The sequence below is a fragment of the Schistocerca americana genome, chromosome 7 (genome assembly GCF_021461395.2).
Source record: "Schistocerca americana isolate TAMUIC-IGC-003095 chromosome 7, iqSchAmer2.1, whole genome shotgun sequence".
In the NCBI taxonomy this organism is placed as follows: domain Eukaryota; kingdom Metazoa; phylum Arthropoda; class Insecta; order Orthoptera; family Acrididae; genus Schistocerca; species Schistocerca americana.
The window spans coordinates 254,266,263-254,291,835 of NC_060125.1; the positions used below are offsets into that span (position 1 = coordinate 254,266,263).

At 41.1% G+C, this 25,573-nt stretch overlaps 1 protein-coding gene across 2 annotated transcripts in view; it reads right to left on the reverse strand.

The window, feature by feature from the left end:
* Positions 1-357: 357 nt before the first annotated feature.
* LOC124622633 (flocculation protein FLO11-like) overlaps positions 358-25,573 on the reverse strand; it is a 589,221-nt gene continuing 564,005 nt past the window's right edge. For both annotated transcript variants that reach the window (XM_047148410.1, XM_047148409.1), the window contains one exon: positions 358-5,499. In XM_047148410.1, coding sequence (XP_047004366.1) covers positions 5,323-5,499 — 177 coding nt within the window. In that variant the 3' untranslated portion in view covers positions 358-5,322. The remainder of the gene's footprint in view (positions 5,500-25,573) is intronic.

Consider the following 25,573-nt stretch of genomic DNA (forward strand, 5'->3'; position numbering starts at 1 on the left):
ACATGTGCACGCCATTCAGACTGTACTAGTCTAGTAGCCACTTCCTACGTGTAGAGAACGCCAAACTATAAAGGGAACCTTACATTTCTCCATTTATAATAGTTTTTAACCTAAAGATTTATAATATTATGCATGCGTTAGTGGTCTAGTGACTCGATTTTGAAAACTGATTCATTTACAAATCTCACTTGATTCTGTGCTTTCCTTTTTTAGAACTGCTCAGTACATACAGGAGATCAAGCTTGACGCCGTAATTTCATTGACTTCGCTGAACTTGATAGAGGAGACTCACCTGGTACGACGGCCAAAGCCTGTATCGAAGACGAGGAAAAAGTATAAAGAATGCAAATGCTATGCTAAAGTAAACATCTGTTTATTTACATAATTCATTATACATCAGCTTTAGTCATTAAACAAATTACAGAAGAGCAGAAACAGAGCAGAAAACACAGCAGTTGGCAGTTACTCGCTGGTCGGAGCGCCGCTGATACGGTTTCGGGACGTGGGTCTCTTGTTTCACAACAGCCACTTTATTCGCACGTAATTTCCTTTTAGCCGCGTAATGCGTTCCACCTGAGTAACAAGATTTCCGTAATCTCCGGACCGGTGAGCTGCCGGCTGGTATTCTGACGCGCAGGCGCAGAAGCGGCTCTGCTGGAGTTACCGTAGCCAGCTTAAGCAATCAGCTGCAAGAGTAGGGCCATCAATCGTCTGCTGCTCTGCTGAGGGCCATATCCCGAAGCTGAAATCTTTATTAGACAAGGCATTCCATCCAGGAGCGTCTTTTGTAGTTTTAAGGGACATACCATTTCCATATCTTGCAGAGCAACTATAGATATAGTTTGGTATCATTGACGGCGCTCGAAGCTAAGTATACAGGAAGCTCTTAAAGGGGAACAAAAAAAATGAGGGAGAGGGTAAGAGTGCAGAAAAACAAAACATGTATACAAAAGGTATTCAAATTAATTGTGAAAACTGTCACATGTGCAACCACACGATAGTAGAAGCAAAACGTTCCAGCAATCTTAGATCCGCAGGCGAGCCTTTATGAGGTAACTACGAATAGTGGTCACCAGCTGCCTATGAGTTCAATATGAAATACTGTGCTTTGTAGTATAAATGTGCTTTTATTGTAAAATTTTCGATTAAGTAACCACCAAATTTGGCTCAAATTACAACCGTGGCCTATGGTTAGGAAATATGGTACATGCATGCACTAGAAAGTTTTGCTGCCAATGACTCTAACACTCCAAACTTGTCCAAGATGTAGAGGTCAAGCAGTACCTGTACTATACTTTGGCCTCCGTGATCACCTGATTTTTTTTTTCTTTTTTTACAGTCAGCAGACAATTTAAGTGCACAGTGGAGAACTGGAGCAGCCAATCGTGCACTGTACGAGATAATCTGCTGGCGACTGTAGCTCATTGCGGAAACTTGTATCGTATTGCTTCCAAACGCAAGCGCGATACCTGGAACACCTGCTTCAATTGGTAGAAGTAGTCCTCAGTACATTGTACCATCGAGCATGATGAAGTAGTATTGTATGTCTTGTTAGAATATCCCACGGGTGAAATACAAGCTCACTTATATCAAGACTTAATTGGAAACTCTACATTTCAAACATACAGGTGACGTAGATGCCCGCACTCAGAGGTTTTATGCAGCCCAAAACCTCTTCAAAAATCACACGCAAGATTCTTACATTCTCTCACCTGCTAGTCGCAAACTACTAGTCCTATAGGAAAAATGAACGGAACTTTTTTGTAGGAAATTTAATGTAGCTGAATTTTGTACTGGAATACGTTATAGCTGGAGGCCACAGTTTTTCACTTAATCAGGAAAAACGCGTTTGAAGATGACTTTCACCCGTTTTTGTTGAATAATTCGAAAATCGTGGCTTCCACCCAAAAGTCATCACAGTACAAAATTTAACCACATGAAATTTCTTAACTACATTAAATTTCTTAGAAAAATGTGCTTTTCATCTTTTTTAGGACTAATAGTTCACACGCAGTGAGCGAGAGAATATGAAAATCTCGTGCGTAGTTTTCCAAGGTGATGCGAGTTGCATAAAAGCCATAGATAGGGACAGCTGTGTCACCTTGTATTTCTACTAACTAGACTATATTTCATACTGAAGTCTGCGGTGGCTGTATACCAAATTTCAACAACGATCTAAACAGACATCTAGTTTGCAGACATGTGTTTACTGGAAGGTTTTTGCTTCTATTATGATATATTTTCAGCCGAGTCCGTTGTTGCTGTTAATTATGATGGAATCTATCTATTATCACCAAGTACCCGAACTCCATACTTCTGAACTTTCCTGCCACCTGTGGCACGTGTGGCAAGAACTACACAGACATTAAGTTTCTCCAGCTGGAAGGGAAATATTCCCAAATCATAATGTATCTCTGACATCATATTTACAAAATATGTGGGTTATCACTTTCAGTAGGCAACTCTTTCGCTATGAGTTTACATGTGTCATAACGAATACAGAGATAGAGTGAGAGGTAGAAAGAGAAGAGGTGATATTGATGGAAAGACACAAATGTTTATAGGTAATATTGAACAGAGTGTTCGATTTTGGGAAGCAGCCACTGACAACCAAAAGCTGTCCAACTGTGCTCTTGGGATTCTCGCAACACTGCTTAATTTGCGATTGACACATATTGTAACCAGATAGTCCTCGTTTCCTAATCCAGATAGTTCATCCACAAATCGTACTCGTGCAAATCTACATTGATTGATTCTACTTGATGATGGAGGTACAAAATAGTCCGAGGCTCTTGGTTTAGTAAAATAAAGTTTCTGGTGAAACACATCTGTGCATATCAATTGCTATTCATATCAGTTCTGTTGGGCTTAACCTCGTTTCGAGCTAACAGGATGCTTTCTTAATCAGACTCATAGAGTCTGGAAACACTGTCGTAAATCTTGCTTATATATTAGGATGAAGTTTTGCAGTTCAACAAAGAAAATAAACTGCTTATCTATATCAGAAGGAAAAGAAAAATAACACAACAAAATAACACCACGAGTTACATGCTTCGCTGCTGCGTAGAAATAAGCACCTTCACTCGCTAGCGCCAGTGCGTTATGCCTAAATTCTAAACTAAATTATAATTTAGAGCACCATTATTCATAGCGTTATTACATAATTACAATGTAAGTACATATGTGAATATCCTTTTCTACTAAGGTCTACATTCGTCTCTGCACAAATTGTACAATGTTCAGTTCTTGAGCAAATATTCTCGTTTCTAATCAAAATAGTCGCCTCTGTTCACACCAATTACATGTATAATGTATTAGTAAAATACATTCATGATTTTCATTACCTTCGGTAGCTCGTTTAAATAAAACTTTACAGCTTCTCACTACGAAATTTCGGTAGTTTTGATGTCCTCGTTACAGTATGATACATAATGAACTGTATTCCCTTAGAGTGTATTTCAAATTTTCATAAATGGAATATGGCCTTGTTACCTAAGTGAAACAATTTTGAGCACTACAGCCGTAACAGATTAAGTAATCCAAACAATCATAGTAATGCATCAGTCATCATTCTTCACTCATTTAATTTTTTCTTTACATCTCTATTTCGTCAAAAGTGCCTTAAAAGGATTTCTGTTCTGGAGAGACCCAAAAGCAGTGGGAACAAGAATTGTGTGTGATCCGACGAGGTTCTGGTGGAGTGCAACCTTTTGCAAAAACAGAAGGCACAATTGCTATAGGAAAACACATCGACTCCAGTGATGACAAATTTTAGTGAAAAGCTGTTACGCAGAAGTGTTGATCACCTTCGAAAATCCCGAAATCATTTCCCGTAAATAGAAAATGAGATCTCACCATCAGGCGCATGACTTCAGTCCTGATAAAATTAATGCTATTAAAACAGCGTCCATTAAAAACTTGGCAAGTAGATTGGAAAGATTAAGTGATACTAGAGTGGTGGAGTGTATTGAGTAAGCACTTCGGAATTTAGAGAACTGGATGACGGCGAAAATCATCATTCAGCCAAGTTATTATCCGGGTTATTCTTCAAGGTGACATTGCAGTAAGCTTCTTATCTCATACAGTACTTCAGAGGATATCTGACACAATTCGCAACTTTCGAAGTACTCACGAGGTACTTCTGTATCAGTTTTCTCCATGTGATACATATTCGATGCTCGGTTGAGAAGCTTAATTAGGCCTAAAAATGAAAGAGGTGACATAACAACTACAATTTTTGCAATTTTTGGCGCAGTCCTTACAAGTGGCCCCTGATAGTTTTCTCCTATGTTATCAAAGAATACAAAAGTATTTGACTGGTGTCCTTCATTCAATCTCCAGCAACAAAAACCACGTAGGAATGTCTTTACGGGAACTTAAAATACTAAAACAACCTCTAAATGACTCTCAGATCCCCATAAAACCCTTATTAAAGTCTTAACTACTGAATTATAGGATCATATCTGATTCTTCTTCGTGATGAATATTCACCTCCCTTGTTGTTTAACGAAATATCGATCTTAGTGTCTATAAGTACAACTGATACGTAGTGGCCGACAGCAGAACCACATCCAACAAAATTTGCTTAAAAATAGAAATGACAGCATTTACGACACATTCAATATATTAATCTGGAATGAAAATGTTTCAGTTTCACATTTTCCTTGTACACCAAGCAGCTTCTCTCGCATGTAAATACTGCAGGATGTAGCACTGCCCAATGATGAAAACAGGATTAATGTAAGAAACAGGAAGTATCCGTTATATTGAGCTTAATTTTCTCCATAAACTAACGCGACCATACCACACAAGTCGCGAACATCGATCAGTAGTTGAGAATTCTGACAATATGTATCCCAACTACTTAGAAAATCGCGGACTTTTCCGAAGCAAGTGAATTCAGTGAGTCACAGCTTGCTGTGGGCAGCAAAATGAGTTCTCGGTTATTCTCTGATGGGACTCAGCAGTAGAAAAATTCAGTCGTGAGGCAGAAACTCTTCGCAAGTGAGACGGATTCACAGTGGAGCATTTACCCAGTCATCTGGAAGTGAGCGGTAGGTATTACAACCAGTCGTGTACGTCGCACACCTCCGCCTTTGAGGGACCGAAACAACGGTTCCAGATCCAGAACAGAGATAATTCCGCACAGCAACAAGCAGTAGGTGTTGGGAGCGATGGCCTTTAGGGATGACTCCGTAAAGTGTGTCCCGTCGCGCAGCTGGTCGATATCGGGCAGCACGTGTAGAATGCACCCACGTGTCAGGTGGTCGATGCGTTCCAGTCCCTCGCTCGTGAACGCCTGTGATCTTGTTGGGCCGCTGCTTACGAGCAGGCGTAGCAGCGCACCAGGCCCACCTCGTCACAGTGCATGCACTTCAGCGCGACGAACTCGGAGGTGAAGTGGTTGCGGTGCATCGACTTCTTGGAGCCGTTGCAGACGGAGCAGGGCAGCAGCCGGAAGCCGCCGCACACCTGGCACGTATGGCATACTGTGGGGTCCTGCAGAACACACACAAGTCTTGTAGCATTCTCCCATCCTACCAAAATAAAATAATTGCATATTCGTTTGGTAAGATCTAGAAAAATCAACTTTTACATCTACAGCATGCAAACGGTAACTGTTTACGCACTAAATACGTCCGCATTCTGCTTCTATGCATTGACGTCAGCTGTTTGCGACCGGGTCCAAGGACATATATGGGCTCTGTGGCGTATGTCACAGCAAATGACATTATACAGGGTGGTCCATTGATCGTGACCGGGCCAAATATCTCACGAAACAAGCGTCAAACGAAAAACCTACAAAGAACGAAACTCATCTAGCTTGAAGGGGAATACCAGACGGCGCTATGGTTGGCCCGCTAGATGGCGCTGCCATAAATCAAACGGATATCAACTGCGGTTTTTAAAATAGGAACCCCCATTTTTATAACATATTCGTGTAGTACGTAAAGAAATATGAATGCTTTAGTTGGACCTCTTTTTTCGCTTTGCGATAGATGGCTCTGTAATAGTCACAAACATATGGGTCACAATTTTAGGCGAACAGTTGGCAAGAGGTAGGTTATTTAAATTAAAATACAGAACGTAGGAACGTTTGAACATTTTATTTCGGTTGTTCCAATGTGATACATGTACCTTTGTGAACTTGTCATTTCTGAGAACACCGTGAGTGTCTGTAAATACCACATTAATGCAATAAATGCTCGAAATGATGTCCGTCAGCCTCATTGCATTTGGCAATACGTGTAACGACATTCCTCTCATCAGCGAGTAGTTCGCCTTCCGTAATGTTAGTACATGCATTGACAATGCGCTGACGCATGCTGTCAGCCGTTGTCGGTGCATCACGATAGCAAATATCCTTCAGCTTTCCCCACTGAAAGAAATCCGGGGACTTCAGATCCGGTGAACGTGCGGGCCATGGTATGGTGCTTCGACGACCAATCCACCTGTCATGAAATATGCTATTCAATACCGCTTCAACCGCACGGAGCTATGTGCCGGACATCCATCATGTTGGAAGTACATCGCCATTCTGTCATGCAGTTAAACATCTTGTAGTAACATAGGTAGAACATTACGTAGGAAATCAGCATACATTGCACCATTTAGATTGCCATCGATAAAATGGGGGCCGAATATCCTTCCTCCCATAATGCCGCACCATACATAAACCCGCCAAGGTCACTGATATTCTACTTGTCCCAGCCATCGTGGATTTTCCGTTGCTCAATAGTGCATATTATACCGGTTTACGTTACCGCTGCTGGTGAATGACGCTTCGTCGCTAAATAGAACGTGTGCAAAAAATCTGTAATCGTCCTGTAATTTCCCTTGTGCACAGTGGCAGAACTGTACACGACATTCAAAGTCGTCGCCATGCAATTCCTGGCGCATAGAAATATCGTACGGGTGCAATCGATGTTGATGTAGCATTCTCAACACCGACGTTTTTGAGATTCCCGATTCTCGCCCAATTTGTCCGCTACTGATGTGCGGATTAGCCGCAACAGCAGCTTAAACAACTACTTGGGCATCATCATTTGTTGCAGGTCGTGGCTGACGTTTCACATGTGACTGAACACTTCCTGTTTCCTTAAATAACGTAACTATCCGGCGAACGGTCCGGACACTCGGATGATGTGGTCCAGGATACCGAGCAGCATACATAGCACATGCCTGCAATTGGTAAACGGTCGATTTTAACACGGTTAATGTATCACGACGCAAATGCTGTCCGCACTGGCTGAATGTTACGTGATACCACGTACGTATATGTTCGTGACTATTACAGCACCATCTATCACAAAGCGAAAAAAGTGGTCCAACTAAAACATTCATATTTCTTTACGTACTACACGAATATGTAATAAAAAATGGGGGTTCCTATTAAAAAAAACCGCAGTCGATATACGTTTGACCTAATGCAGCGCCATCTAGCGGGCCAACCATATCGCCATCTGGTTTCCCCCTTCAAGCTAGACGAGTTTCGTTCTTTGCAGTTTTTCTTTCGTTTGATGCTTATTTCGTGAGATATTTGACTCGGTAACCATCAATGGACCACCCTTTAGATCTTACAAGTTGCAGCGGCCGTCTACATGGTGGAGCGAGTTACTCCTTGAGACCACTTTAATACTTCGTAGCTGCGCGTTTAGATAGACTCACCGTCTCGATAAGGTATTGCAAAGTTAAGGATTACAGTGGGTACCTTTTCAATGACATACTGACTTCCCACCTGGTTCCAGAGGTAGTCGAGGGCTCGTGATGTATGTCGGGCCCGGCAACTAGTGTCAAGTCAGAACTTAGTTGTGGGACCCGTACTTCCCCTGGCCCCGTATTTCCCGTGGGCCCCGTTTGCAGCATATGAAAATTTGTCCCGGACCGGGAATCGAACCCGGATTTCCCACTTATCGTGAGCGGTCGCCGACCACTTGGGCTATCCAAGCACGCCTCCAGGAACGATCCAAACTTACACCTTTCAGCCGTCTAGTTTCCAATCTTATTTGATTTGGCAGCCAGTTTCAGCGTTTTACTACGCTGTCTTCAAGCCCCTCATCGGCGTGTCGGAAGAATCTGCCTCGGTAGTGACCAAAACAGGACCCAGAAATACTGCTATTTGTAGATTTTTGCTACAGTGATCACTACAGCAAAAATCTTCAGCCGTGTTGAAGTGATCACTAGAGCAACAATCTACTAATACCGGTGTTGCTGGCTCCTGTTTTGATCACTAGCGAGGTAGATTCTTCCGACACGCCGTTCAGGGGCCTGAAGATGGCGTAGTAAAACACTGAAACTGGTTGCCAAATCAAATAAGATTGGAAACTAGACGCCTGAAAGGAGTTTAATTTGACATCCTCTATCGAGCAGCCGAGTCCCGCAGCCATCTCTAAAAAGATGGATATACAGAGACTTACATGTGTCACGCAGTCTGAAGAACATTGCACTGCGAAGATTCACACACTTTATAAGCACAGACATTATTACTAGCAATTATGTAACCATGCCTCGATGGGCTAAAATGACGATATGTTTGTCTCCCTGGGCGGGAATCATGAACTGTGCGACCATAAGAATTGGGACAACGTGACGTATGGAATTTTGGGTCGGTCCTGAAGGCATGGTTAAGTTGACCGCTCGCCATAAGTGGGAAATCCAGCATCGAGTCTCGACCCGGCAAAAACTTTCATGTGTCACAAACAGCTTACATCAACGCACAGTCGAGATTGCGAATCTATTCGGTAATTTTTAACACAACTGTAATCGTCAATGATAGTGTCTGCGCCTTCAGAGATGCATGCATATCTGAAGAACATTTTATTGTGAAGATACAGAGTTCGTATAAACAAAGAAACTGTAACCATCAATGATGTTTGCAAAGTACCACGTTGGTGTTTAGGAAGTAGAGACGACCGGTTTGATGTAGGAGACTTGCGGTCAATCACGCCTGATAACAGCCTCAAATTCGCCTACTAAAACTACCTAAGTTACAGGGCACGCGCGCAGCGTGAGATTTCCAATAGCCTCTCCCATTCTTTAAACCAGTCGGCTATTTCTTTAACATTATTAACTTAAACTTTTCCGTGAGGATATTGAAACGAAAGTGACTTTTGTAAGCTCTGTGTAAAAACTAATTAAGTTTGCAGTTCGAGCTAAACTTAACCCTCACAAGAGTAGTAGTTTCGTAATACGAAGGCCAGACCAAAGAAACGATTTTATTCCAATTCAAAACACTTTGAGGTAAAATGTACAGAGATGTCAATTTTACGTTTTCAATATTCAAGGATAGTTTTAATCCAAATCTCGGGCCGGACGCAAGCACCAAAGCTTAAATACCATTTGTAGGCCAGTTTCACAATGTTTCCCAACTTGATAGACCCCGAGTGTCTTACATGAATTTTTCGTCTCTATTTCACCTATACAACAGTAGAATGTTGTAAACAGTTACCGTTTACACGCTGTATACTCTAAAAATAACTGTGAAGTGCAAGACTGAGGGTACTTCCGATTGTAACAATTACAGCAAGTAATAGTGAAAATATAAAATGTATAAAGCAAGCTAATTCTTGTCTTCTACCGTACTGAAAACGAATATCACAAAGAAAAATTAAATATAGCTGTGGTTTTAGTTCATAAAGCAAAATAGAGGAAATGTATTGTCACAGTGTGTATAAAACGACAAAAACAAAACACTACGATAAAAATATTGTTCAACACTGAAGTCATACCATTCCAGTACCTTACCTCAGTTGCTATTGTAGGTAGTAGTTGCTTCAGTTCGTTCTAGAAAATGTTCATGTAATTCACGAAACATTTTGTTAAGAAAATAAATAAATATGGCAAGGCCTAAAAGCAAGTAAGAGAAAAATTCCCACGATTGGGTGAACCAAAAATAAAAGTAGATGTCATCGTTCACCAACAGAAGTCAGAGATTTTGAAACACAAGAAATTCGGTGAAATGTTAAATGGTGATAAGGAGGAGACTTGAATAAATTTTGAAAATGTTTGTTACTGTTTGTTTAAGTTTCTTAGGAAATAAGAGAGAAAAAAATTATAAGGAGTATGCAGGTGAATTGTTGTCATGTTATGAAAAGTCTGAGTGCACCATGTCTCTGAAATAAGCATCCTTCATGCCCATCTGGTGCAGTTTCTGACGAATATATCGAGGAATTTCATCAGGATATTGCAACCATGAAGAAGAGGTATTCAGGGAAGTGGTCTCCTGATGTTTTGGCAAGCTACTGCTGGGGTACTGCTGCCGATGCTCGAGATGTAGCTTACAAGAAATAATTCAAGCAAAACCGCGTAGTGTAGCCGACTTTCAGTTTGATTAGAAACTCTTCAAAATGTTATGTGAGAACATTAACTATGGTAAAGGCATCTATAGTACTGAATGCTATGAACTCTAACGGTACCTACAGTTATTTTCGTTATGCATTATAAATTAAAGAATTATTTGTGTATGTTTGCTAGTTTTCATACGGAACTACAAAGTGGTTCGTTGGAAATTCTTCAGTTTTTATTTGGCTTACTCTTTCTAACTTTAAGAATTGTTGTTTACTGAACTTTGTCACTGCAAGAGTGTCACATTGTTCAGTTGATTTTTCATTCCATGGATTCACAATTATGAACAATATTCTCACTTATTTAAAACCTCTAGGGTATATTGCTACTTAAATAAATATCTCTAATGATGATATAAAACAGGTCACGTACTAGCTGGAAATACATATTTCTATTATTGGTTATTTTTCATCGTATTATATTTAAATAAATGTAAAAACGCTAAATAAAAGTAATTTACAAATATCCAATGAAAGTTTGTTGCACAGTGTTATCAGGGATTCTGCCCCTACCAATCACGTATGGAGTGCAGGAACAATGATTACTTAAACGCATCTATGCGTGCTGTAATTAGTCTAATATTGCGTACGAGATCCCTACGTCGCGATATATACGAGTAGTTAGTACACTCCTCGAGTCCTTATTTGAGGCTGGTTCTTGAAACTTTCTGATTTTCATATGATAGGTTGTGTCAAGTGCCTGCTATTTAAAGAATTTTCAGCACCGCCGCGATGCTCTCCCATAAGTCAAACTTGAGATCATTAGTAGTACTGTTCTTTGAATAGTTCAATATCGACTGCGATACTGTTTGGTACACGTTCCACACACTTGAGAAATATTATAGGGTGGGTCACACTGGTGTTTTATGAGAAATATTCTTTATAGGTGAAGATTTTTTTCTGAAAGAGGAAAATACTTTTTTATGTATTTGAGCAACTTGCTACAAACTTCGCTGGCTACGTTCTTTGTAATCCATATGTTACTCGCACGTACCACGGTTGGATAGGTGACTTGGACCGCATGACATTTTAGCACTGCAATAGACGCGATAAACATTGTTCCATCAAAGTGTTGACTGATACAAATTAGCTGGAATCTGTATTTCTAGGTTCAAAGTTGTTACATTTGCCGCGTGGAGTGGCCGCGTGGTCTTTGACGCCACGTCACGGATTGCGCGGCCCCTCCCGCCGGAGGTTCGAGTGCTCCCTCGGGCATGTGTGTTGTTCTTAGCATAAGTTACTTTAAGTAGTGTGAAGTCTAGGGACCGATGACATCATCAGTTTGGTCCATTATGAATTCACATACATCTGAACATTTGTAATAGTAGTTTCTGATGTTATTGTCCCAAACAATCAGTTAATTATAAAAAAGTAATCAAATACACTGTTGTTCTATTACTATACAACAATGTTTTTTATAATATGATCTGTTGAACAAAGAGTTCAGCAGGAAAACTAATCAGATAATTAAAAATTGGTTCAGAAAGGTATTTAATTGTCAATTCAAGTCTCGACGAAATGATATTCAAAACGCATACTTTATTTTTATCACGGATATTTCAGTTAAAGTCGCTAACATTATGGAACTAATAATCCCTGTAATACAGTTACGGGTTTTGTACGGAGACAGCAGAATTATCAATTTATTTGCATAATTACATGTGAATGTTTTTAGGAACAGGTATCTTTAATACGAAATTCGGGTTTATTAAACTATAGATTTGACGGCTTTGGAAAAATAGTACTTGTTCCGTCACGTACGTTTAAACTGCGACAGTTTCGTCGTGATTTGTAGAATCGATTTGTGATTTTCCGTACTAGGTTAATATTTTCAGAAATTCGTAAACTGTAAGTTGTTGTATGTGTCATGAGCTGAAATACTAAACACCTTTTTCCAAAGCTGTTTCACAGAGGAAGACCGCACTGCAGTTCCTTCTCTAAATCCTCGCACAAACGAAAAAATGGCTGACATCGAAATAAGTGTCCAAGGAATAGAAAAGCAACTGGAATCACTCAATAGAGGAAAGTCCACTGGACCTGATGGGATACCAATTCGATTCTACACAGAGTACGCGAAAGAACTTGCCCCCCCTCTAACAGCCGTGTACCGCAAATCTCTAGAGGAACGGAGGGTTCCAAATGATTGGAAAAGAGCACAGATAGTCCCAGTCTTCAAGAAGGGTCGTCGAGCAGATGCGCAAAACTATAGACCTATATCTCTGACGTCGATCTGTTGTAGAATTTTAGAACATGTTTTTTTGCTCGAGTATCATGTCGTTTTTGGAAACCCAGAATCTACTATGTAGGAATCAACATGGATTCCGGAAACAGCGATCGTGTGAGACCCAACTCGCTTTATTTGTTCATGAGACCCAGAAAATATTAGATACAGGCTCCCAGGTAGATGCTATTTTTCTTGACTTCCGGAAGGCGTTCGATACAGTTCCGCACTGTCGCCTGATAAACAAAGTCAGAGCCTACGGAATATCAGATCAGCTGTGAGGCTGGATTGAAGAGTCTTTAGCAAACAGAACACAGCATGTTGTTATCAATGGAGAGACGTCTACAGACGTTAAAGTAACCTCTGGCGTGCCACAGGGGAGTGTTATGGGACCATTGCTTTTCACAATATATATAAATGACCTAGTAGATAGTGTCGGAAGGTCCATGCGGCTTTTCGCGGATGATGCTGTAGTATACAGAGAAGTTGCAGCATTAGAAAATTGTAGCGAAGTGCAGGAAGATCTGCAGCGGATAGGCACTTGGTGCAGGGAGTTGCAACTGACCCTTAACATAGACAAATGTAATGTATTGCGAATACATAGAAAGAAGGATCCTTTATTGTATGATTATATGATAGCGGAACAAACACTGGTAGCAGTTACTTCTGTAAAATATCTGGGAGTATGCGTGCGGAACGATTTGAAGTGGAATGATCATATAAAATTAATTGTTGGTAAGGCGGGTACCAGGCTGAGATTCATTGGGAGAGTGCTTAGAAAATGTAGTCCATCAAGAAAGGAGGTGGCTTACAAAACACTCGTTCGACCTATACTTGAGTATTGTTCATCAGTGTGGGATCCGTACCAGATCGGTTTGACGGAGGAGATAGAGAAGATCCAAAGAAGAGCGGCGCGTTTCGTCACAGGGTTATTTGGTAACCGTGATAGCGTTACGGAGATGTTTAATAAACTCAAGTGGCAGACTCTGCAAGAGAGGCGCTCTGCATCGCGCTGTAGCTTGCTCGCCAGGTTTCGAGAGGGTGCGTTTCTGCATGAGGTATCGAATATATTGCTTCCCCCTACTTATACCTCCCGAGGAGATCACGAATGTAAAATTAGAGATATTCGAGCGCGCACGGAGGCTTTCAGACAGTCGTTCTTCCCGCGAACCATACGCGACTGGAACAGGAAAGGGAGGTAATGACAGTGGCACGTAAAGTGCCCTCCGCCACGCACCGTTGGGTGGCTTGCGGAGTATAAATGTAGATGTAGCACGAGGTAAGTCAAATATGATTGTAAAACCGCAAATTCCAAAACCATTGTTTAGATACAAAACCATTTGCTATCTGGTAAAACTAATGCTAAAAATTGCACATAAATATTAAAAAAATTATGATTTTAGAAGGGTTTACGAGGCATAAGGTAGAGACGTCGCCCTACGCTAAGACATCACGTTGCAAATCAAGAGTGGTGCACACACATACATCCATTTTCCAGTGTCCACATTATATCCGTATGTCCAAGACAACAGACAGCTCTCGTCAATAACAAGGACAATCAGTCATAGGAAACATCATTTTACATGAAATTAGAATTTACATTTCAAAATTACAACAAACGTTTCAACGGGAATCCTGCACAGCTATGACTTTTTTGTGCTCGTGGAATTACATTCAAACTCACTTGACGCATAAGTAAAACATCGATTGTTTAGATATCCCAGCATCTGTTTTCCCTCTGTTGAACTGACGATTTAAAATTATTTTCGTACACTTCTCCTTTTAAATATGCCCACAGATAAAAATCACAAGCAGACAACGAATAGTGGAGTTCGTGAATTATTCACGAAACGTTCCACGAGTGTCCTTCAATAGACCAGTGCGGATGCAGGCCTCAACTGACACAACACGTGATATATCATTGAATAACTCAGGGAACGACGAAGATACACTCACAGTGCGTTAAAGCAAAAAGCAATGACAGATGCTGTGATAGCGAACCACGCCCTTGACGTGACCAGAATACTGGCGAGCGGGCAACAGTAAAATAACAGCGTGTTGTTTGCACGGCGGGGCTGCTTTTATCTTGAACATTTACCGCATTTGTACAGTGCTGGTCATTAACACTACAAAACTAGGAGAGAAAGCAAATAACGAAATTTTACTTCTTGCGCTTATACGGCTTAGAACGAATAATGCATAAATAAATTTATATGTGATTTGGGTGCGAAAATTTAGGTCGGAAAGCTACAAACTCTGGCAAGAATAGTGGCTCTAAGCCGTATGGGTATCAAATCGATCAGAGCCGGACAAAGCGAATCCATCTTAACAATACCGTTCTCGACAAGGCGAGAGGAAGTCTTCATATCTCTTATCATGAGAAACGAGTTAATGGAACACATCTGAATAATCTTCGTTTTTCATAAATGGTGCCACGCAGTGTTGGGAAAAGCGTGAGCACTGCGACTGTAACGAAAGAAAACACCGTTTGATGTCACTATATTTAGATTTGATTTCTGGTTTTGATCCTGTGAAGAGATAATCTAAAGGCCGTGTTCTGAAATACGCAAATTGTCCAAATGGGTGTCAAGCGTGAGTAACTTTAAACTCAACTTCCTTTTTGTTGATTATACTGCAGTGTTTATAATTGGTGTGGATAAATTGAACTAGAACTAAAAATAGGACATTAGAACGTTGGCTTGAAAATCAACTACAATCAAACTAAAACAGTTTGATATTAACGCAAATAAAACTGTACAAGTTATCAGTTAACTCATACAACTATATCAGAACCTTTTGCATTTATGGTCGTTTATGATAATGACTGAATGTTAGAAATAGAAAACGGAGTGCATATGGCCTAGAGTGTTTTCGGTAAACTAAATATTATCTGGAAAGGAAGTGTGAGAGTCAGTGTGTATTAGCAGTTCTGAGCTACGGCAGTGAAACATAGACTTACAACGTAAACAACCCTGTCGAATCCACAAGTCAGATTTGCTATAGACCTATAATCTTATTTCAGCTTATTCCAGATTGTAGGTTACTAGCCGAGTACTCGGTGCTGCTCGGGTATGTATTTATTCCAATTCTATTAGTCCTTCTCCTTCCTCCTCTGTCTGTCGGTCTCCTCGGCCTCCCTCTCTATCCATCTCCTCCTCCTCTTCCCCCTCCTCCTCTTCCTCCTCCTCCTCCTCCTCTTCCTACTTATTCCAATTCTATTAGTCCTTCTCCTTCCTCCTCTGTCTGTCGGTCTCCTCCGCCTCCCTCTCTATTCATCTCCTCCTCCTCTTCCCCCTCCTCCTCTTCCTCCTCCTCCCCCTTCCTTCTCTCGCTACGTTATCACCCCCACTCGTATAGGACGTCGATGGTTCTCCCACGTTATTTCTCTTTCCAGATAGTGCCTAGGTTGGTTCAAATCTATGCGGAGGTACAGGAGGAACTTTTTAATCGCGCCTTTGCCCGTATACGCATTTGTCACGTATATTTAACATATATGTAACACATTTCACACATATTTCTACACATATTTCACCTGTATTTCTAGCGGATTTCGCCCTGCAGTTTCGTTTTCACGCAGCTCAATATTTATGACATCATATCTTCTGAACTAAATGTTGTACAATGACATAACTTTGTATATTCATTGAGCGGCATATGTCGATACTGTCTGCGAAATGTGTTGCGAATAGAAGTAGTAGAAAAGAAGTAATAAATTTTAAGATCACGCATGTTGCTGTAATTTTTTATGTGTCTCAGTATTTATGATGTCACATCTCCTGAACTATGCGTCGCACAATGATATAATTTTGCAGGAACATTCTGTGGTACATATCAATACTGTCCGCAAGGTGCTTCGCGAATACAGTTATCAGTGAAGAAGTAATAAATTAAAACGTCATGCTTGATGCGGTAGCTTTACTCGATAATTTTTTTTCATTTCATCATTTTGTGGGAGCAGTCAGGAATAAATGCTTTCGTAAAGGTTTCATATTAAGTGTAAACCTTGTCGCAAGTCACTAAATGCTCTTATTGTCAAAAACTGGATGAATAAAGTCTGGACAGTCGCCCGTCGTGGTCTACACTCTCTTTTCCACCCCCCACTCCGCATCTTTAATATGTGGGTGGCTCTTACCCTACAGTGATTCTTTCAAGACATTTTTACAACGTTTGGTTGAAAACTGGTCAAGTGGTTTAGGTCGAGTGTGGAACAACTGACATTTACTGCTGTTAGTAAAAACTGATATACCAGGAAGAATAGCAAATAGTGAAATTTTGCTTATTGTGTGAGCACAATTGGAATACACGATTAAAGATAAAGGTTATTTGAGGGTACATAGGTTGCTGAGTTTATTACGCAGAGCAAGCGCCTCTGGCAGCAGCATCTCGGCCGGCGTCGACTCAAACTGAGTCTGAATGATGGATACAGGAACACCAGTCCATCCTGCTCCACTCCCACGCAAGAGTTCCTCAGTCGTAGTGGCTAGATATTGGTGATCTGCCGACCTCTCGACAACCCTGTGTATAGATGTATATATGCAGGATGAAGGTACGGAAACTTGTACCAAGGTCGCGATTCGAACCCTTCTACTCACAAGGCAGATGCGCTAACCGTTGTGGCGCCCTGGCACAGTGGCTTTCCACAACTGCACGGACTACTTTAGCACGCCTGCCTACTCGGTCCAAACTCCCATTCACGCCCCATCCCAATTAGTATTCCCCTTAGCTCGAACAGCATTGCACAGGCTCTCCAACTGTATTCGAGTAGCGCTTCAGCATCAAATGAAACGAGGGACCCCGCCTGTAACGCAGACATATGTGCTTTAATTAGTTTGCATATACTCGTATAAATAAGAGATGTTTGAGACTCGAAAAGTTCTCTGGAACCGTATAGTTTCATTCCTCTGTGTCGAGTTAGGTTTGGTCAGCGTGGCTGATATACGGGTTTACGTTTTCTTGTTGAAAGTTTACGTTACAGGGACATCGAAGAAAGGACACAGCTATATTTCATGCATCAAACACTTAACGGCTGCTGTGAAAGTTACCGGTTAAGATTACCAGAGGTGATACTGTTGCATACAGAATGATAGTCCTCCTGTTATTGAGCCCATAAATGACGATGACCAATGCAATCTGGTCCTTGCAGCCTCTACACGTGATGGATATACAGGGTGTCCCAGAAGGTATGGTCAATAATAAGTGATATGAAAAGAACGACCATTCGAATAAAAAAAGTCTAGTAACCATGGACTCTAAACTGCATACATTAAGAGCTGCGAGTAATTGTTTAGTACAAGAGACATGTTTCACAGTAGACGAACGAGTACTCACAGCTCTTAAGCTACGCGATGTAGAGCCCAAGCGTAATGGACATTTCTTTATGTTTCGGTCCAAACTATCACTTCTCAAAATGTGGAAAGCAAAGAGCTTGGAGTAGAACAGATTTTTTTTTCACTCTATCGAAGATGAAGAAGTGCTCAAAGCCCTTAAAGTACGCATTTTAGATCCGTGTTTACTAGGCTTTTTTGTTTCGAACTATCGCTCCTGCGATATCCCTGATTTCTGACCAATCCTCGTACGACACCCCGTACTGTGATGTACGCAGAATCGTGTGTCGTGTGAAGAGACGGCGTGGTGTCATCATGTGTCCAGTGTTGTCGTTCGGGTCATCGTTGTCGGCGAGCGTCTTCTTTCTTCCACGTGAACTGAGGCCGTTACACTGGTCGCCGCGTTGACAATCCGTGCTGATCCAGGCGTCACAGCACGGTCTGCGTGGATATTCGTTTTCCTTCAGACGTCCTCATTTCTGATGCGAAGTAAGTGAGGTGGCTGTAGGGTCCTGCATGGTAAAGTAAACAATGTCTAGCCTCTCAGTCATGCGAATGCTGTACGCAGGCCCAAACACGGAATTACTTTCCGAGGTATGAGGGGGATTCGGAAAGCTAATTTTACCTAGTAAGACTTTTTATATTATAAATTTAATTCGATTACACCTTTTAATAGGTCAGACAGGAGAACGAGAAGTGGTTTGCTGTTTTCATTCGTCTTAAATATCCATAAACTTGCTTAACAGCTCAAATTTCCGCAAAATTACTATACAAATATCTATTTAATTTACAGCAGTGTTACGGAAGTATCAATCTCTCATACTACTCAGTAGAGAAGCAAATACCTCGATAAATAACAAAGAAACTAGCAGAAGATTACAAAGGAAAGTCAAAATTATTCGCTTTTTTCCCTACGTGGAAAGTATCTATTTACTTTACACAAGTTTTCGAACGAAGATACTAACCTTGAGTCTGTTCTGTTCTGTTCCGAAACAGCGCAAACACAGCAATGTTGCATCTAAATTTTTCCATGTGTGGTTACGTATGACACTGAGACTGGAGAGAAACTAAGAGAATTAGCTCAAACCTGTTCTTGGATGATCCATTTTCAACTACATGGAAATCTTCGCGCAAATACAGATTCAGTAATGTTACGAAACTGTTCACCATGTACTCTGCTTCAGGAGAGTTGGAGCCTCATATGATTTCGTGAATCTTCCTCTGCTGTTTATCATCAACTTCTTTTCACCGGAAACTCCTTTCACTCGACTTTCAATCATAATCAAAAATGAACAATATTAAGGAAGCATTTTGGTACTACAAAATTTCCATTGCGTCTAGTATTTCGGGCGGGGGGGAGGGGGTGTCACGCGCCCCTGCCTTCACTCCACCCATTGCCCCCCATCCCCCAACCAACCTGCGTGCGGGTCTGGCAGTATTGCAGTGAGAATGGCTCTCTGGAAACCATCGACTCCATATTGTCATTACAGTCGTGAAATCCTGACAATACTACCGGCAATACCACGCAACGATGAAGTCGAGTTTCGACCGTCCACGATCCTAACGCTGTGGAATTGCAGCATACGCTGGCAGACGACCCTCCTCCCTAGGTGAGGCATAACATAATCTTCTCACAAACAAACAACATTCAAATGCGATTCTGAATGAGGAATCTGCTAAGTACTCTACTCTTACGTGCAGAATGCAAATGTTCTTACAACTATCTACTTCGTGCGGTTGTGCTGAGAGGCTGTTTCCATATCCAGTGTATTACACTTCTTGCCAGTATAACGTTTGTCGCATGCTACCTTTGTGGTGTTACAATTTTAATGGGCAATAGTGTAGATGGTGACGTCCGCATCCTACTATGACGCACCCAGCCCATAACGACTCCCTCCGTAAGCCATCATGCTTGCCACATATATGGCGCACTACGTTAAGTTCTATCGAACTGTGGGCATAGCTGCAGAAGCGCTGGCCTCGGTTCGCGCAGGCGGACCCATGGCGCGGAAACTACAGGGTGTCACACGCTTGCATGCGTAAGCAGTCGGGTGGCGCCTTTCGCAGTCGATCTGTCCGGGATGTAAGCTGGTGGCTATGGCCGCCACGGCTCGCACATCGTTCACGGACGCCGCAGGCTTAGCCGGGTGCGGCGTCAGCGTGAAATGGACCTCACGAGACCGGCACGCCACGGATTTACTCTCTCGGGATCCGCCGCTGCTGCTAGTATGTAGCCTGCCCTGGCTGATTCAGAGGAAGTGGAGCGAGAGAGAGAGCGAGAGAGAGAGAGAGAGAGACTGTACCGTCATCACTCCCTCATATGACTAGCAGAAGTCTGCTGAAAAGCCAACTCTGCTTTTTGCATCAACACTGCTTCTCGGTACTGTCTTTTCTTTGCAGTATAATTCCGCTTTCACACACCAGTGTCATTAACTTCAACATCATCAGCCACTCGACTCCGCCTTGTGAATGTATCTCAAACCAGCTATACGTATATATGTTCCTACTGCAGATTCACTATTTTCTATCCACCTTCATTTAGGTCGTCAAAACTGTGTCTTCACGTCTGTTGGCATCCGCCAGAGAACATGCTTGCTCTATGTATCACCCATTTGCCTGGCTACACCTTGCGCCAGTTTCATTGTTATCACAGTATGTCTTTCGCTCCAGTCTATTCCCTGATCCACTCATCTGGATTTCTCTTGCTGTTAACAATTCCGTACACTGTTGAGCCAAAACATTATGACCACCTGGTCAATAACGTTTAGATCCACCTTCCCAAAGCAATACAGTAGCGATTCTGTGTGGCACGTATTCGACAAGTGCTTGGTAAGGTTTCACACGCATATGGCAGTACGAGGCCATGCACACTGAAGAATTACTTGAAAAAACTCATCTCTTTCTTAAATTTAAAATATATTTCAAAGTGATTTTGTTGCGTGAATGTGCGCTCCTCCCTTAAAGAAATATTTCATGCTGCCTACGAAAAATGTAATAAAAATTGTATAAACTATGAGTTCAGATAGAAGATATAAGAGGAATCAGCCTGTGGCTGAAACGAAGCGAACGGATTGTGTTTTCAAATGTTTTATAACGAAATGCAAGCGAGTAAACTGTACTCTTTTCTCTCGTCTACATCGAACTGAGCAGACGTATTTTATGTCGGCCTCTCTGTAGTAGAATTACTTTAATTTATTATTAAATATGACAAAACGGGTTATATTTATGTTTCATTTAAAAGGAAGTGTATTCCCTGCAGTTATGAAGTGGTGCATGATTCGTAGCGTTGGTTTCAGAAAATTGCAAGCTCAACGTGAAACTTCTGAAAGCAAAGGAGGAGGCAGTTTTATGGTCCGGGGAATGTTTTGGTCACATTTCACGGATTATCTCGCCATTTTGGAATGCACAATGAATCAACACGAGTATGCATCTATCCTTGTGGACCATACGCACCCCAACACGCAGTTTGTTTCCCCTCGGTACGATGGCATCTACCACCAGGACAACGCAATGTGTCAAAAGGCTCTCAGTATACGTACGTGGTTCTAAGACCACCAAGATGAGTCTAATATACCCCTCCAGCCACTAAACTCGCCGGATTTAATCCCAATAGATAATCTGTGGGACCATTTCTATCAAGCTGGATAGAGGATCCGGCATCTACCAGCAGGACAATGCAACCTGTCAAAAAGCTCGCAGTACACGTACGTGGTTCGAAGACCACTAGGATGAGTCTACCGTACTCCTCTAGCCACTAAACTCGCCGGATTTAATCCCAATAGATAATCTGTGGGACCACCTCTATCAAGCTGGATAGCGGATCCTCACCCAGCAAACCCAGCGCAGCTGGCTTCAGTACTGGAGTCGTCAAGATCCCATATCCCTGTCGGTAACTTCCAGAACCTCACTGACTCTCTTTCTGCACGTGTCGCAGCAGTCCGTGCTGGAAAAGGAGGTTATTCAGGCTTTTGACAGTTGGTCGCATTAATGTGAACGGACAGTGTAGTTCAATAATTTCATTGGTAACTTGAACATTTTTTTTTGCATTAATCTTAGATTATTTTAATATTATTATAGCTGGTTTTCAAGCATACTTTCAAACATCGCCTATTTAGTGAATGATTTAAGTTTATCTACACCACTGATAAACACTGTAGTATTATCAGCAAAACGAAAGTAAAGTTTAAAGCTACAATTTCACGCTTGGCACCCATTCTGGCAAATTGCGTTTTGCATGGCGCAGTCTTTATATTATCTCTTCACACTATCAAAACTGGAACTCAGAACTAAATACAGTGATCCAGGCGGAGTTTTCTTTCATTACAGTCGCACTGGTAGCAATTTTATCGTTTATGAAAAACGAAGACGATTCAGATGTGTTCCATTAACTGGTTTTTCAGGTTAGAGATATGAAGACTTTCTCTCCGCTTGTCGACAAAAGTACTGATGAGGTGGAATCACGTTGTCTACAAATTTGTTTCTCTTTTATTCGTACTAAGCTGTGCAGGTACTCTACGTAAAATTTCGTTATTTGACATCTCTCCTGGTTTTGCGGTCTTAACGACCAGAGCTGAACAAACGTTCAAGATGAAAACTGTCTCGCCCTTTCTAGAGCACGATGTGATTTTACTGTTCCCAGCTCCCCAGTCGTTTGGTCACGTTATGGGCGTGGCTCGCTACTTCAGTCGCTGCTTGTTGCTGTAAAGTGCTGTGAGCGTCTCTTCGTCGTTCTCTGATCTATTCATATAAAGTATGATATCTTCTGTGAGTCGAAGCCTATATATGTACTGGTTCATTTAAAGAGACTCGTGGAATGTTTCAAAATGTTCAAATGTGTGTGAATTCCTATTGGACCAAACTGGTTAGGTCATCGGTCCCTAGACTTACACACTACATAAACTAACTTATTCTAAGAACAACACACACGCCTGTGCCCGAGGGAGGACTCGAACCTCCGGCGGTAGGGGTCGTGCAGTCCGTGTCATGACGCCTCAATCCGCGCGGGTGAAATGTTACATGAACAAATGAGGAACTCAAGTATTCCTGTTTGCAATTAATTTGTATGGGGATACTGAAAAGGAAACGTGATTTCTCGAGCACAAAATCATATAGCGGTGGTGAGATACAATTTAAACATTCGTTGGAATTTTTAAGAGAATTCTCTGATTTGAAGTTAAATTATAACTTCTTGGACATTATCTTGGGCGCTACTGTGTGTGTGTGTGTGTGTGTGTGTGTGTGTGTGTGTGTGTGTGTGTGTGTTCCAATATAGTCACTGAACTAATGATTTCCCATCTGTTGACTAACATATAAAATACATATAATCTGTCGCCGTGAAATAAAACAGATGCAAACAGGTAACGAACTGATGACAGGACGCTATCCCAGAAAAATGGATATTACTCAAAAGATAACTAAAGACGTCATTAACATGAGGTGTAATTAATACGGCACTCACTAAACAGAGTTTCGCAGCTGATTTATTTACCAGCCTTCGACCTGAGAACCTACCACCAAACGATTTGTTATCGTGTAAAAACTTGTGCGTGGTCCATCTTATCATTTTTTACAAACGTAAGAGATGAAACTCAAAACAAACTTCAGATACAGTTAATAGTCCTAGAGGACCTAAGAAGTGTAACCTTATATTCACCCACACAGCAAGCAAATATACAGCAGTTAATTAAAGTTATATTAAGTCAGGTAATTGATATTGTTACTTGGAAATAGAAGATTGGACCATTTCAGTTATATTCCAACCGATGGTGGCGCAGCCATTGATATCACGTGAAATGTAAACAAAGCTCTTGTAAATAAAACTGTTATTTACACTCTCATGTTATTGCAGTGACCGTGAATTGTAAATTGAGCAACAATTTTTGTAAGCAGTCATAAAAATCTGACGTCTTTTGACGGCGCAGTCTTTCAGAATTTGTGCTTGTTTTCTTTGTCACTACCGGTGCAATACCATTGCTCTTCCTCACTGCATTGGATATTTGAAGAAACACTTGGTAATTGCTACTTAGTGAAATCTGATAATAGTACACAAGTTAATGATCAAATTTAAAAGATCTAATTTTAAACACTGAAAGCTGTGAGCTGTGGTAAAAAAACAATTTTAGGCTCGTGTGCTGTGGGTGTTATTTTGACCGTAAAGGTTTTGTGAGACCCAGTGTGACTCTGAAGCTCCATCGGCAAAACGGAAGACGTATTGCCAGATGCGAGGAGGGAACCCGCTCTCTGGTTTCCTAGGAGGAGCGACTAATTAACTAATTCATTAGGTAAGTCCCTCTACTGGCATCACAACCACGTCGTCGACACTTGACGTACGAGTTTAGAGGGAGAAACGTGGTTCATTGCAGTGTATTTGCTTTGGAAATGAAATTATTAAAGCGAGTCGTAGAGGCGTTGTGACGACGCGAGACCGCAAAAGGAGCCGATCTGGAGCTGCAGAGGCCTCAGCACTATCACATGGCCCAAACTGAGAAGCCGACGACAACTGGAACTATCCGTTTATGCATTTCCTCAAATATGTTCGAAGGGACACGTAATTGACTGAAATGCGATGATTATGAACAGAACAATTACAATTTGAGAAGATAGCGAATGAATGTTTCGGACACGAGGGTGGTCTTTTCTCTTTTATTATCCAAATGGAACGGTGAAACTGTAGCAGTACGATTGAAGTAACGAACATTATGTATCCAAGTACAAGATGACATAAAGTAGCTGGCACCTGACGTTTAAGGTATAATGTTGCTCCAGGCACTTGTCATATGATTCCTCTAATCAATCAGTTAATTACATAATGACCCTCAAATACAATTCTGGTATGATGTAATCTGTTCAACTGTCAAATTAATGCAATAGTTAAGATTTTAATAAGTGAGATATTTTTTGTCAATTCATATTCTCAGTGAAATTATATTCAATACTCGTGCTTCATTTCTCAGCTCAGAAATTTCTGTGAAATTTGCTAACTTTTTTTAAAACTAAATGTAAAAATCATCGTAATATACTAATGGGTTAAGTGGAGGGGAGGGGGGGGGGGGGGGGGGGGGGGAACTACAGCAATATCAAGTTATTTGCATAAATATGAAATTGGGATTTTCTTAAACTACGTACTTGATATTTTCGCAAAATGCTATTTGTTGACTCATTTATGCAGAAAGTGTGACAATTTGCTTTGGTTTCTAGCATAGAACTGTCATTTCTCATACTCGCTTAATATCGTAAGTCATTCGTAGAGTGTAAAAATAAGCATCTATCGTGAACACGCCAGTCAAAATATGGCTGTAAAAACGTAAATTCGAAAGGATTGTCTGGACAAAACATCATTTGTTATCTAGTTACTTTTGTTATATACGATGCACATAAGTGTTATAACATTGTAATTCAGATCAGTGCTTTAAGTCAGTTAGTGCAATAATCTATTCAGACGTCTGCTTTACGACTTCTTATTCTAATACTGAATAAATTGTTAATTATAATCCAGAGGGATTATCAGTTTCGTCTAGAAACCAAGTGGTATACAGAAGATGAGGCAATTCACGTTTCGTTCTAAATAGAAGTTGGTCTAGTTTCATGCAGTAAGTAATAGGTGAGTTCCAATATTACTTTCTACATCATTGGTTATTTTCTTATTTGCTATTTTTACATCACTAATTCCCGAAATTTTGCAACTA